This window comes from Actinia tenebrosa, unplaced genomic scaffold (genome assembly GCF_029948245.1).
Source record: "Actinia tenebrosa isolate PJP-AT-01 unplaced genomic scaffold, QUT_ActTen_1.0 PGA_scaffold7__59_contigs__length_16204524, whole genome shotgun sequence".
Classification (NCBI taxonomy): domain Eukaryota; kingdom Metazoa; phylum Cnidaria; class Anthozoa; order Actiniaria; family Actiniidae; genus Actinia; species Actinia tenebrosa.
The window spans coordinates 13,584,889-13,600,140 of NW_028292584.1; the positions used below are offsets into that span (position 1 = coordinate 13,584,889).

Below are 15,252 nucleotides of genomic sequence, written 5' to 3' on the forward strand. Positions count from 1 at the left end.
TTCGGAATTGCGTCGTGCCTTGTCTCTATAGTGCTCATCACATAAACAACATGGCGCACTCTAACTCCAACATGCTATCGTATTTTCTTTATTTATAACTTGAAGAAATATGGACGAAGTACCTATTAAAGTCGCTGTACGGGTAAGCACTCCCTCGATTTACTATTAAGCTTCAAAATTTTAGGTTTAAATGCTGGAAAACCTCGAAATTCGTTTATTGTCATTGCGGCATAAATGTTAATAACCCTAGTTATTTTCCTCTTCTTGCAAACGTGTTTCTTTCTCTCGCTCGGCAGAAATTAAAGGAAACTCTGCCAGCGGGGTACATAACGTTATATTAGTTAATGACAACCTTCCAGTAGCCTTTCTTCTTTCCTTGACTGATTTTTGGTCGTATTTGATTATATTGTTGTACGAAAATGCGGATGAGCTTCGTTTGTAACCAAACACCAGACCAGGAATCACATATAGTGTACTTGACAAACATGATAGTATTTACATATATGTATTACCCAGTTTGATTTTAACAATGTAGCTCAGCAAATAGAATATTTTAATATATATAAGCTTATATATAAAGATATGAACGAAGTAACAAAAAGTTGTCTATTTCATTTAACCAGGATGCTATTTAAATTATTTGAAAACTATAAAGCTAGCTTTGCTAGTACAACTGTCTATGAAACCTAATTTTCTTTAACTTTAGCCCTTATGTCATTTAATAGTTGTATATTTTGTAAGAAAAAAACAGCTCATTTAAGTCCTCGTTGGCTTAGTTGCATTGGATGTGCATCAGTTCAATTAAGCCCCACCAGACCAACACTTGGGGTCCTAAATATCTGAATAGAGGTGTCTTCCTTAGTTTGCTATAAACATACATATAGTTCTTATTAACCAAGTGCGAGGTCTGTACCATAAATTATGGACTGAGTTTTTTCCACTGCCTTATGGCCCAAGCATGTAGCGTGAGGGCCATTAAAAATGTGGGGAAAAACGAGGATCCATAGTTTACTGTACGGACCGAGTAAACAAGGTTAATAAGAGCTATTTATTATATGGCAAGCCAATGAGATTAAAAAGAGGCGAAGCAACAAAAAGTAAAGTTGACAGCGCATGTCAAATGAGAACTGCATTGGAAGGGCTTGTGTACGTGCCACAAGTCATGTAGTGTTTGAGTCACTCAGAAAGAGAGGTTTTAGTTTACTTTGAATGAATTTAGTTATAGTTTAAAGTTTTCTGAAATACTAGTTAACAAAAGTGAGGCTTTCTTTTGCAAAACATTAAATGCAAAGCAAAAAAGGCATCAAAAGAAGACCTCAAGAACTCAACATGAGATTGAGAAGAAAACTGTCATACTTCAAACTTCCTTTAGACTTCAAAATATTCACAACCAAGATGAAAAATACTACAGCCTTCTGTTTGTTTTCCTGCCATTTCTTAGGGGGGGGACTCAAAATTTCCCCGAAATGAATGAGAAGCTTTTGAAAATTACGGCTTGCTGAACATGGATAGGTTTTCGTCACTTTTCAACGTTTTGACTGTTTTGAAGTAGGCCACCATATGCACAATGGCTGAAGTCATGAAAACAGCACACTTTCGACTTGATTAAAAAAGGTACTGCCAACTCTGCTGTCGAAAATGTGGATGAAATATTACTGGAATATGGAAATACTTCAAGAGCAGATGAGCCTAGAAACTGCTTAAAACGTTAACGAAAGAAACCACTGGCTTCTTCAACTGATCGATTCAGATAAGTTCACACTTGACGTTGTAAGCCTACTGAAATAACAAATTTATTCTTCTTGTAAAACTATCTTTACTTCATTTACTGAATAAGCCGCTATTCACCAGCCTTTAGTTTTTAGTTTGGCCTAGTTTTAGTTTCATAGTTAGTTTTTCAAGTTTTTCTATTCATACAAAATCACTCGACTAGTGTTGTGTAGAGCCTTAATTAAAAGAGCTGTCGTTTGTATGATAAGTTTTACATTAAATGCCTTTTGACTTTCAGCTATTTTTAAATGGTATATTAATGTTTTTCATTGATTTTCATCCGTAAAAGTTTTTTATCACGAAGACTTTCAATGTTTTTGAAAAGATCATATTAAGTCAGTACACTCTGTACTGCAAGTTACATGTATGGACAGCAAATTGGCCAATCATAGCACATGAAATTACCATGCCATATAATAAATTGGTTTATTACATAAAATAGGGTTCCCTTGTCATAATGAGCTGTGGTTGTCACATGTCATCTGCCTAAATTAAGTTAATTTTATTTATTTATGCTTCCAGTTATATGATTGTAGTAAAAACCCAGCACCAGCTATGTTACTTGTAAAACAGACTTATTGTATACTGTTAATCTTTAGGTTCGTCCTTTGATTGGTCAAGAGAAGGTGCATAATGTTGGGCAGTGTGTATATTGTGTCCCAAGCAAGCCACAATTGGTCCTTGGAAAAGACAGGGGTTTTACCTTTGATTTTGTTTTTAACCCAGCAACATCACAAGTAAGATATGCATGTTATATAGAAGTTTTTACACTGCTTGTTGTGTATTACTTTCACAGACATCAGCAAAAATAACTGTTTCAAAAGTGGTTCACAGACCGTGTACTATCGTTTTGCACTCGAAAAATTGTCGTCATATGCAGGAAATTTAGTGTGTATGATAAAGGTTAATAAGCCCAAGCACAGGGACCAAATTTAGATAGTATTTACAGTACATTGTGATTATATCCATAGGGGGAATTGTACGTACTAAAAAACCCTTAATAGACACATATACAGTATTATACGATGTTTTTTTCTGTTTCTTTTTTTTGTAATTAATACAATACCTACTTTATTTATTTATTTATTTATTTATTTATTTATTTATTTATTTATTATTTATTTATTTATTATTTATTATTATTTATTTATTTATTTAACTTCCACTGAGGAAACTGAATAATAATAACAATTTATTAGACAAAGTATAAATACACAGGTGATTATTGAAAATATCGCGCGCTGATTTGTTGAGAAACTCATACTATCACATGATGATCAACTCCAGTGATAATCCAAAATGGTGGAAGGCCACTTCGTTGCTGTTACCGGAAAAAAAATGTCTTTTATCTTCTTTTTTTTCTTTTTTTCTTTTTTTTTTTTGAAAGAATTACCTGTGTATTTATACTAATACAATTATTTGCCTCAGCCTCAGTGAATATGGGAGAATATAACATTTACCTTGCCGCTCGAAGACTCGCGTCTTGGTAAATATTCCCCAATATTCACTTGGCCTTTGGCGAATAATTGTTAATTATTGAAACAAATTTTTTTTTTAATTCTCCAAGGTTCCAAGGATTTAAATGTACTAGTTACTGTATATAGTCGGAATTATATGAACCGTGTTTACATTAAAAAAGATAGGTTCTGCACCTCAAAAGACTGATAATCCAAAAAACAACTAGGACGAGTGGATCTACATGTAACTATATGACTTTAGGTTGTATAGATTCTGAAATATTGAAATTTAATTGTTAGGTTGAGGTATATGAAGCATGTGTCGAACCTTTAGTCAAGAGCTGTCTCCAAGGATACAATGCAACAGTATTTGCCTATGGACAAACGGTAAAAATGTGCAGTTCTATAAGATTATCAATACACCTCCTCTTCTACATTAATGAATGTAAGGACTCCAATACCAGCCACCAAGAGTCTCTTACAGCACAAGATGGAAGTTTATGAGGGTCCCTGGCATGTGATAATGTGAGGAGTGGGTGCACAGCACTTACATTTCACCCTAAAGATACTTCTGGCTTGTATTATATAAAAAACATCAACCCAAAAGAAGCTTAACCCCACTTAAATACTTGTGGAACATTATATACTTCCACCATATAAGTCTTTACTCTAACAATATTTTTCAATAAAATGCATAGAAAACTCATTCTGATGGACGTCAAATCAAGGCATATCCATGACATAGGCACATATGCTTTTCTTTTTTTGTTCTTTTTTTAATCAATTCAACAGAAATACTGGTTGATGTCCATAATATCAATATACCTTTGTCATGATGTCAAATTGTATGATTCAAATATTAATTGTGATTGGTTGTCAGGGTTCTGGTAAGACATACACTGTAGGCGGCATAGATACTGGAGTACTCAGGGACAGTGAATTAGGCATCATACCCAGAGCTGTCAAACAAATATTTCAAAATATTGAGGTATGATTTGTTGACATTATTATCATACAAGTTACTTATATTGAATCTGTCTTTGGATGATCATTGTACGTATTAAATTACGTACATAGCAAATAAATGACAATGGTCATGCACATAGATGCAAGTACACATATTTTTATAAGAAACAGTATTTGTCATTAAGTACGTGTATTAGGATTTATAGATATATCATATTGCAGCTGTATGCCATAAAAACTCTGATTTCATTCACAAAATAACTTGTAGAATGGTGGAAAGGGGGCTAAAGTCTACAAGATTTCAGGGCTCTGCTGTCCCTGACCTGCCCTATTCATTCCTCGTTGGGTTGTTTTTTTATTCCTCCATATTCATTCCTATATTCCTCTATCTCTCTTCATACATTCCTTTATCTCTCTTTATTCATTACTCTATCACTCTTCATTCATCCCTCTATCACTCTTCATTCATCCCTCTATCTCTCTTCATTCATCCCTCTATCCCTCTTCATTCATCCCTCTATCTCTCTTCATTCATCCCTCTATCTCTCTTCATTCATCATCTATCTCTCTCATTCATCATCTAATCCACTCTTCATTCATCCCTCTATCTCTCTTCATTCATGCCCTCGCATCTCTCTTTCATATCATCCCTCTATCTCTCTTCATTCATTCCTCTATCTCTCTTCATTCATTCCTCTATCACTCTTCATTCATTCCTCTATCACTCTTCATTCATTCCTCTATCACTCTTCATACATCCCTATATCTCTCTTCATTCATTCCTCTATCGCTCTTCATTCATCCCTCTATCTCTCTTCATTCATTCCTCTATCGCTCTTCATTCATTCCTCTATCACTCTTCATACATCCCTCTATCTCTCTTCATTTATACCTCTATCTCTCTTCATTCATTCCTCTATCGCTCTTCATTCATTCCTCTATCACTCTTCATACATCCCTTTATCTCTCTTCATTCATCCCTCTATCTCTCTTCATTCATCCTCTATCCTTCTTCATTCATCCCTCTATCGCTCTTCATTCATTCCTCTATCACTCTTCATTCATCCCTCTATCTCTCTTCATTCATCCCTCTATCCCTCTTTGATTATATTTTCTTGGTTTCTTTGCAGGAAAACCATCATAAACTTGAGTATGAGGTACATGTGTCATATATTGAGATCTATCTTGAAGAACTGAGAGACCTTCTTTTTGACTTAGAAACATCTAGTAAAGACATACATATAAGAGAGAATGAAAAGGGTGATACAGGTAATGGTGCCTGCAAACACACTACTTGAGATCACTTTTCAAAACTAACCAATCTTCAATGAAGTGTGAAAATTTTACCTGCTGAAGTATTTAATCAGTCAGGACAAATCTTCAACAAACCACTATTATAATAACAAAGCTACTGCAGTAGTCAGTCCTCAGCTGACTGAAGAGATAAAAATCCCTGTACCTTTGATTGCAAATAACTTTTCTGAAAGTCTAATTTATTATTTACTATAATAAGAACCTTTTTCTCATTGGTTTCTTTTGTCTTATTCTATTAACATATAAACACTCCTTTTTATCACCTCTTTCACTCCGACGAAGGACTACCATCCGAAACGTCAGTTTTTTCATCTTTAAATGATGTATAATTTACATCCCTTTTATCATTGCTTTTTTCATTAGAAACAACAATACAGCTCACATTAGTTATTAGCTAGTTATTTATTATTATTTATTATAATTATTTATAAAAAGATATATAATTTGTATACATAGAAATGATATAACTTATGCCTCAAGGATCCACACTACTTTGTGATGACAATTATTTCAGCTTGCTCTTTCTTATGGTTCTGTATATTTTAGATATTAGTCTTTCTTTTGAAAGTCAGTGATGGCCATATATGTTGCCCCAGGAGATAGATAGATAAACTTTATTAGAAGTGTCATTTACCTAAAATAATAAGCTAATTGGATGTAGATGTAGGGTTTTTCTGCTTGCACCTGATTAGTAAGATTGGCTGAGTGAGGACACAGCTAGCTAACATATCCCATCCTTAAATAACCTCTGGTCTGATCATCAAAGTCAGGGTATGACTAAGGAGCCTGGATAGTGCTATCTGGTGGATAAATCCTTATCCAGTGGATTAGTCGATACTGTTATCCAATAAATTTATTCACTGAATAAGATTTATCCATTGGATAGCACTATCCAGGCTCTGTACAACCAGGCCCTGGGTGATACCAAATGATGTAGGGTTTTTCTGCTTGCACCTGATTAGTAAGATTGGCTGAGTGAGGACATAGCTAGCTAACATATCCCATCCTTAAATAACCTCTGGTCTGATCATCAAAGTCAGGGTATGACTAAGGAGCCTGGATAGTGCTATCCGGTGGATAAATCCTTATCCAGTGGATTGGTCGATACTGTTATCCAATAAATTTATTCACTGAATAAGATTTATCCATTGGATAGCACTATCCAGGCTCTGTACAACCAGGCCCTGGGTGATACCAAATAATGAATTTAAAATGCAAATTTAATTTAAAAAATGCATTGATTGTATGCTTTATTTAACTCACATTTTGTGTTTTATTTTTAGTTTTGATTGGTGCTACAGAACAGTTGGTAGAGACTATAGATGAAGTTATGAGTTATCTAGACACAGGATCTGCAGCCAGACACACTGGAATAACAAACATGAATGAAGCATCCAGTAGATCCCATGCTATATTCACATTATATATAAGTATGTCACATGTATGAAGCATCCAGTAGATCCCATGCTATATTCACATTATATATAAGTATGTCACATGAATAATTAAATATTGGAATGCCATGCACTCAGACTGTACTCTAAGCAAACAGGAATGCAGGAAAGCTATTTTATTTGTATTATTGGGGGTTATTCCACTGTTCCTTCCCATCTGGCATTGCAGCCTAGGTGTATTTTCATTGGACAGTGTGGAACAAAATAGTATTACCTAATGGTCATGTTTTAACTAGTATCATTATATCAAGTGATAACCTCCTTTTGGCAAGGCAAGGGAGTGGCATATTTTGAAGCTAAAACTTACTGATCATATATATTATTTTAGTTTATAACTATTTGTTTGTAGGTCAAAAACCAATGGCTGATTTGAATGAAGAAGACATGTTTGCAGCAAACCAACAGACTACAGACCAGGAACAGGATACCGGTCAGAAAACCTTTCTTCCTGCTATCTTTCCCTATTTGCCATTTGTTTCAATTGCAGTTATTATTATTTTTTTGCTAGACTATAACCTGTTCTAGAGATTTTCTTGCCAATATGATTCGTGACCAAGGGCAGATCCAGGGGGAGGGTCGGGGGGTCATGACCCCCCTGTCATTCCTGAGGTCAAATGGGCTTCCTGTGGTAAAAATGCGACTGGGACTCCTTTGCCCACCAAAATTTACCCCTGAGACCCCCCCCCCCCCCCCCCTTCAAAAAAACCCTGGATCCGCCCTTGGTGACCCATTTGGGCCCACGGCTGTTTTCTGGGTGCCAATCAATGTTTGATATGCCCTTGTTAACACAAGTGAAGTGCATCATCTTTCTTGTGTTCACAAGTGAAGTGCATCATGTAACCCATTTGGGCTCACGGCTGTTTTCTGGGTGTCTAATAGATATTTAGTAAGCCCTTTCTTGTGTTCACAAGTGAATTCGAAGTGCATCCTGTATCCATTTAAGCCCCCGTCAGTGTTCTGGGTCTTGCTACTACAGTATTTCAAAATCTGTGTTAGTGAAATCCTTGTAAGATGTTTTGCTGTGTATGGATTCAAAATCACCTTGAATATTTAATTCTCCGTTATTATCTTCAGATTACAGTGACTACAAGTACGCTAAGTTTCATTTTGTTGATCTGGCTGGTTCCGAACGAGCCGTTAGGACAGGCAATGTTGGAGAGAGGTTCAAAGAATCTGTGCAGATAAACAGTGGATTGTTGTCTTTGGGAAATGTTATAAGTGCATTGGCAGACCACAGGAAAAAGGTAATACACAGCTGTTACCTTCAAATTTTGTCCAACCACAAAAACACGTCCAGCTTAGATCAAATGCAGGTCACAACTATATCACATATCAAATTGGAATTTAGAGTGCTGGGTTTCAAAATGGATAAAAACTTCCCTTGGATCAAGAGACCTAAAAATATCTACATGTACTTGTTGATACTATAATATTATGTAAGCCAAGTTCAGGAATTGAACCAGAGTTTGGACCAAAGAAAATCAAGGGTGGCATTGGTAAAATCCAGGGTATTATTAATTTAACTAGATTATTTTGTTTCCAATACACAAAGGCACTGCATGTGCCATACCGTGATAGCAAGGTAACTCGCTTACTGAAAGACTCTCTTGGTGGTAATGCAAGGACGGTCATGATCACCTGTCTCAGTCCTGCTGAACAAGATTTTGGTGAAAACCTGAATTCCCTAAAATATGCTACCAGGGTAAGTTAATAGACCTCTGAAGAAATTTGACGTTTTAACTGTTATTAATATGGAATAATTGTCAATTTGATTACTTCTGTAGGCTCGAAATATTCGCAACAAACCTATTATAAACAGAGATCCACAGAACACAAGACTGGCAGCTATGCAACATCAGATTATAGTAAGAATATTATGTAGTAAAATAAGATGTTACATTAGGCAATGTTCCTTATGACTTATGACTGAAAATACAAATGATTAATGTGGGCGTCAGGTGCAAGGGCGGATGCAGCTAAAATTTTAGGGGGGGGCGCTAATTGAGTTAGCGGCTGTATCAGCAAAATACGTTTACAATTGTTTTGCTCTGTGTAGTGAAAAAAAGCAACAACAACAAAACAAATAAAAATCAATACTTTTATGATATTGCATAAAGATGATTAGGATTATTAACCCATTTTATCGAAATAATTATATGAACATTTATACATACAGAATATATATGGACGTATGACGTGCATGTGTGGAATATGTGAATATAGATATTATGCACATACATAAACATACGTATATATTCGTAACTTATTTGGATTTAAGTTGATGTGCAATTATGTACAAAATGCCAAATAAGATATGTCTGTCTGTCATGTCTGTCTGTATCCACCTTTGAGGTGGCATAATTAATTGTCACCAGTTGTAATCATGATAAAATTAAGGTAAATTATACAACGTGAAAAGATGAAAAAACTTATTGACCTTTAGGACGCTATACTAGTCCTTCATATATCATTAGAGGGACGAGTGTAAGGAGTGAGAGCAGTGGTATGATCAATATGAAATACGAAAATTTGCAAATGGCATGATCGATAACATGAGCAGGATAATTACGCTTAAGGAAGAAGGAATGCATTTCAGAACATTTAACAGAAAAATCAAGATCATCACTACACAAATCATGAAGACGAAGAAATTGCGAGAACAGAATAGCGTTAAGAGTGTGATTACAAGACCAGTAGAGTAAATAAGAATGAGAGTCAGTAGGTTTGTAATGGACACTAGAGTGCTAAGATGCATTCCTATCATCCTATTAATAACTCCATTAAACCCATTGTTAACCGCAACTTTTCTCTGATTGACTCTTATGCTATTTTCAACAACCGCCCTCTTTTTTCTTATAAACGGGATCGTAATCTTAGTTCTTTTGGTCAAGGGAGTTCTTCCCTCTGACAAAGAACCTGGTCCTTTTCGCTGCTCTTGCAGACGTTGTTATACTTGTCCTCATATAGCCTCTCACACTTCTGTTGTCGGTCCTAAATCCACTGTTAAAATCACTGACCACTTTGTTTGCACCACTTCTAATGTTGTATGTTGTACCAAATGTACCCGCTGTAATCTTTTGTGTGTGGGCGAGACTGGCCGCCGTCTGGAAATGTCAGTAAGTTTTTTCATCTTTTCACGGTGTATAATTTACCTTTTTATCATTACAGTTTCATTAAAAACACCGACACAGCTCATACTAGTTTTTAGCTAGTTATCTCATCTTGTTACTATTCTTGTTATTATTTTGCTTGATCATATTTTAGGCATTACGCGAAGAGTTAGAAAAGCGTAGGCTCACAACAGTATCAAGTACTGACGATAAACAAAAAGTGGAGAAAACAGAGGAAAAACTACAGAGGTAGAGGAGATGAAATAGAATGTTCATAATAACTAGGGGGCTGAGTAGGGAGACATCTCTTTTGTACTTGTTTTATTGTTAGCCAATGGGTGAATAACCATGAATTACCATGTCATGACAAATGGTACGAACATGTTCCTAGTGTCATGGAGAACCATGAATTCAAGTTGCTGTGGGATTTTACCATCCAGACAGATAGAATATTATCCAATCTAAGCCTGCGATACATAGGCGGAGTGCTGGTTGAGAAGGAATCCGATGAGATCTGAATTATCGATATACACTGTAGCTGTGCCTGCTGACAGAAGAATTGAGTTCAATAAGCTTGAGAAAATAGAAAAATACCAATAAAGATGGAAGACAAAAAATAAAGTAGTACCAGTGAGAATAAAAGATTTTGTACATAACTATCAGTATTAATCTGCAATCTTAGGAACTGCCAGAATATTAAGGAAAGTCTTTATGAAAACTTTATGAACCTTATAAACGAAAAAAGAAAAACAAAAATAGAGCACTTGGGTAAGGTTAGATTATGGTATGTCAGTTAATATGCCAGTTTGAAGTCTTAGGTCTTGGGAAAAGACCAGCGACTAGTACTTTTACCAGGAAAAAATTGTATTATATCTGATTATACTGAGGTTGGAATGCAAATTGCTAACAAGAAAGGAGAAGATTATGCAACCACTGCAACCTTTCTTTCTCTGATATCAGCTCTTCTGTGCCTTAAAGGTTCAAGAACCACAATTGGATGTACAGACTGCAATTGCAGAAATTAGCTAGAATTTCCCTCGCATATATGTTTATTTATAGTTTTGCCATTATTTTATAAAGTATATATTATAAGGATTAGTTTTGTACTGTTTAATAAACGAGCAGGAGTGTTTTATCGGGTATAAAACACGAGGCGTAGCCGAGTGGTTTTAGACCCGATAAAACACGATCTGCGAGTTTATTAAACGGTTTAAAAAACTCCAGATGTATGTTCTCATACTGTACCGAATACTTTACGAAATGAACCAAGTTTGATAGAGAAAATCCAAGTTAAAGTTTATGCAAATGAAGACGAATCTATATCAGATATAAAACCTCCTTCATGGTCATGATTTCTATTGTGTTTCCTTCATGAATTATTAATGAGTTTTTTAATAAAATATATAGTCTTTAATCAATAATTAATAATAACAGTAATCTCTAATCAATAATTAATAATTTTTAAATATTTATACATTTTTTCAAGATTGTAAAAAACGAATAGAATTTGTCCATTATTTAAATATGAATATGTTAATATATAATACTTACAAAGAAGAAGGAATTATAAGATGAAAAACTGACTAACTGAGTTTTTTAATACTATATAACATATTTTATGGTCGTTATATAAATTATAATTATACTAGATATATTTTTATTGTACTTAGTATATTATTATTAGTTTTTTTTCCTTCTTTTTTATGTAGATTAATATTTAGTATTATTCTAAATTATAAATCTGGTTAATGACATATTATGAAGAATAGGATTTGATATAATATATTATTCAATAAAATTATTATTATTATAATTAAATTAATAAAATAATATTATGATGGTGTAATAAATGTAAATCCATGACCACAGTGGTGGCTCCCCACCAGTGGTTCCCTATATCCCAGGGTATATTTAAGCAACCACGATTTAAATTTCAAAACCTGATTGATGCAATTAATTGGTCTTATTTTGCTCATAAATACATGTATTTTTGTTACAGATATCGCGGGCTTTGTGAAGCTTACATACAGTGTGCAGTAAGTGCCTCTGCTTTGCTCAGGACATTCCACAGTAATGGTACTATGAATAATACACAAGCCAGTCAGTATGAAGACTGGATGAAGATGCTGGATGACATAACCACTAAATATTCTATGAGCACCAGCCAATCAGATGTTAGTTATATGAAGATGATAGACAAATTGAGAGTAGAAAATATCAAGGTATATATGAATTCCTTTTGCTTAGGAACCATAATTATGGCATACAATACAAGGGCAGATCCAGGGTTTTTTGAAGGGGGGTCTCAGGGGTAAATTTTGTGGGCAAAGGTATCCCAGTTGCATTTTTACCACAAGAAGCCCATTTGACCTCAGGAATGACAGGGGGGTCGCGACCCCCCCCGACCCTTCCCCTGGATCAGCCCTTGCAATAAGCTTCCGATTCATTGACTTCGTGATCACGAACACTCAATGAATGGCTAGAATTTTTTTCCTTTCCTTCTGTTTTGCTGAAAGTCAACAAGAACATGTATGTACATTGTATGGGGACCTAATTCAACCAACAAAATCTTAAGTGTGCATAGTTTTATGAACCTTTGCCCGCATTAATGAAGCTTATGCGATCAGTTTGCTAAGAATTATAAAACATAAAACATTCAAGTGATATATCTTAACAGAAGAACGTCGAATTACTTGGATCTTTGTCAAGTAAACATGTTGCAATTAGTGAGAAATATCTTTTTCACAAGTTAAAGTTGTATCGTTGTGTTATTTAATTAGGCAAAGGTTTTTCATTGAAAAATGAAAAAAAAAATTGCTTACTATATAATGTATCTTAATAATGGAAAAACTCTTTTAATTGCAGTACAAATCTGAACTGTCGAATGATGAAGAAATATTTGCTAAGCAGTCTGGTGAAATAGACAGTCTCAGGAGAAAGTTGAAAGGAGTAGATCAACAGAAGAGAATGCTCACACAGCAGCTACAAGAATACCAGCTGATCATCAAGAAGAAAGATGACCAGTTATTTGAACAGCAGCTTCAACTTAATAACGCCATGCTGAAGGGACATGAGCAGTGTACTGTAGGACCTGGTATGTACTATGATGTAATGCTGAAGGGACATGAGCAGTCTACTGTAGGACCTGGTATGTACTGTGATGTAATGCTGAAGGGACATGAGCAGTCTACTGTAGGACCAGGTATGTACTATGATGTAATGCTGAAGGGACATGAGCAGTCTACTGTAGGACCAGGTATGTACTGTGATGTAATGCTGAAGGGACATGAGCAGTGTACTGTAGGACCAGGTATGTACTATGATGTAATGCTGAAGGGACATGAACAGTCTACTGTAGGACCAGGTATGTACTGTGATGTAATGCTGAAGGGACATGAGCAGTCTACTGTAGGACCAGGTATGTACTATGATGTAATGCTGAAGGGACATGAGCAGTCTACTGTAGGACCAGGTATGTACTATGATGTAATGCTGAAGGGACATGAGCAGTCTACTGTAGGACCAGGTATGTACTATGATGTAATGCTGAAGGGACATGAGCAGTGTACTGTAGGACCAGGTATGTACTGTGATGTAATGCTGAAGGGACATAAGCAGTCTACTGTAGGACCTGGTATGTACTATGATGTAATGCTGAAGGGACATGGATTGAGTAGTTTACTGTTAGTAGGAAGAGGTGTTTGTATAGGAAGTCGCACGATCTTCTCATACAATTTGGAAATTAATAGACACGAGTAATGTTTTGAAAGTTCTTATAATTGCACGAGCCTTTGGGCGTGTGCAATTAAATAACTTTCAAAACATTACGAGTGTCTATCAATTCCAAATTGTACGAGAAGATCTTGCGATTTTTTGTTTATAGTTCACTCAACAAAATTTCAGTAAAAAATGCGAAGTGACGCCATTCATCTTTGTCTATTTGGTGGCCGATTTTCAGTCCATCGTGCAACTGAGATGCATAAAAATGATTAGTTCTTACGGCTTTAACAATTTCATTTATATGTTTTTTAAGTACAAAATGGTAGAAAATATTTGCTTTCACATTGTTTTGGCCATGTTGCCATAGCGACTTAATTCGGTATTCCTACAGAGTACAATTAACGCTATAATTGTACTCCTCTGGACCAACCAGAGTCGAGTAATTTTGTTGAGTGTACTATAAGGTATGAAACCACTTGTTGTTCTCGTCTTTAAATCAATATTTTTAAAATGATTCAAATGTATTTCCATATTTTTCAGCTTATGGTCGTTTAAGAGCTAACACAGCTCCAACAGATCACACTGGCATAGACACTAAACTTGAGGGAAGAGATTTGCATAGCAGTCCATCCATTGTATGTTCCTTTTATTTTCTTTCTTTTTACCATCAAATAAAACTCTTTAGAACTCTGTTTTGTTTAACGGTTGTTCATCATAAAACACATGGATATGGATACAACTTCCCTCTAGGGAATGAATCTTGGTGTGATATGGGAGAACATTACACCATTATGAAAGGATTAACTTGATTTATTCTCAGAACATTAGGTTTTATTGTGGTTACATTTTAGTTATCTGCAGATCGAATGATTCAAGGTTTTCGTGCTCGAAGCCAGTTGTTGATGAGAAGATATGAAGAGAAAGACGAGGTCTTGTGTACTCTGTCTGAATCAAGTGAAAGTGAAGAAGAACAAGACAAAGAAAAGGAAGATTCAAGGTTTAGAACACATGCTTGAGGGGCTGATACAGGCTGGATGAGGGATGGAGCACCCCTATTCCCAGACATTACCTCTCACTATCTGAATAATTCAAGGATAATTTCATTAACTCCTGATATGGTCTTTCTGCTAATTTACAGGGAACTTGGAAGAACTTGGAAGGTTAGAGGAAATCTTGTTGGGGAAAGAAATATACCTTCTTTCACTCTTAGTGGACTACAACCTACTGATAATGTAAGCTCTTACAGTACCTTTTTAGCATGCATGAATGCATCCATTTCTTCATTCATTCATTTATCCATTTCTTCATTCATTCATCCATCCATTCATTCATTCATTCATCCATCCATTCATTCATTCATTCATTTCTTCATCCATTTATCCATCCATCCATCCATCCATCCATCCATCCATCCATCCATCCATCCATCCATCCATCCATCCATCCATCCATCCATCCATC

General features: G+C 35.3%; 1 protein-coding gene across 5 annotated transcripts in view; it reads left to right on the forward strand.

The window, feature by feature from the left end:
• LOC116302896 (kinesin-like protein KIF27) overlaps positions 1-15,252 on the forward strand; it is a 21,904-nt gene continuing 6,652 nt past the window's right edge. Inside the window, exons 1-16 of one of the 5 annotated variants that reach the window (XM_089039959.1) lie at positions 1-142; positions 2,370-2,507; positions 3,528-3,614; positions 4,108-4,215; positions 5,324-5,462; positions 6,791-6,937; positions 7,311-7,391; positions 8,036-8,205; positions 8,514-8,663; positions 8,746-8,826; positions 10,226-10,320; positions 12,071-12,293; positions 12,937-13,597; positions 14,332-14,426; positions 14,643-14,788; positions 14,930-15,023. In XM_089039959.1, the coding sequence (XP_088896085.1) occupies positions 110-142; positions 2,370-2,507; positions 3,528-3,614; positions 4,108-4,215; positions 5,324-5,462; positions 6,791-6,937; positions 7,311-7,391; positions 8,036-8,205; positions 8,514-8,663; positions 8,746-8,826; positions 10,226-10,320; positions 12,071-12,293; positions 12,937-13,597; positions 14,332-14,426; positions 14,643-14,788; positions 14,930-15,023 (2,448 nt within the window). In that variant the 5' untranslated portion in view covers positions 1-109. The remainder of the gene's footprint in view (positions 143-2,369; positions 2,508-3,527; positions 3,615-4,107; positions 4,216-5,323; positions 5,463-6,790; positions 6,938-7,310; positions 7,392-8,035; positions 8,206-8,513; positions 8,664-8,745; positions 8,827-10,225; positions 10,321-12,070; positions 12,294-12,936; positions 13,598-14,331; positions 14,427-14,642; positions 14,789-14,929; positions 15,024-15,252) is intronic. The other 4 variants (XM_089039960.1, XM_031712305.2, XM_031712306.2 and 1 more) reach the window with 4 other exon arrangements.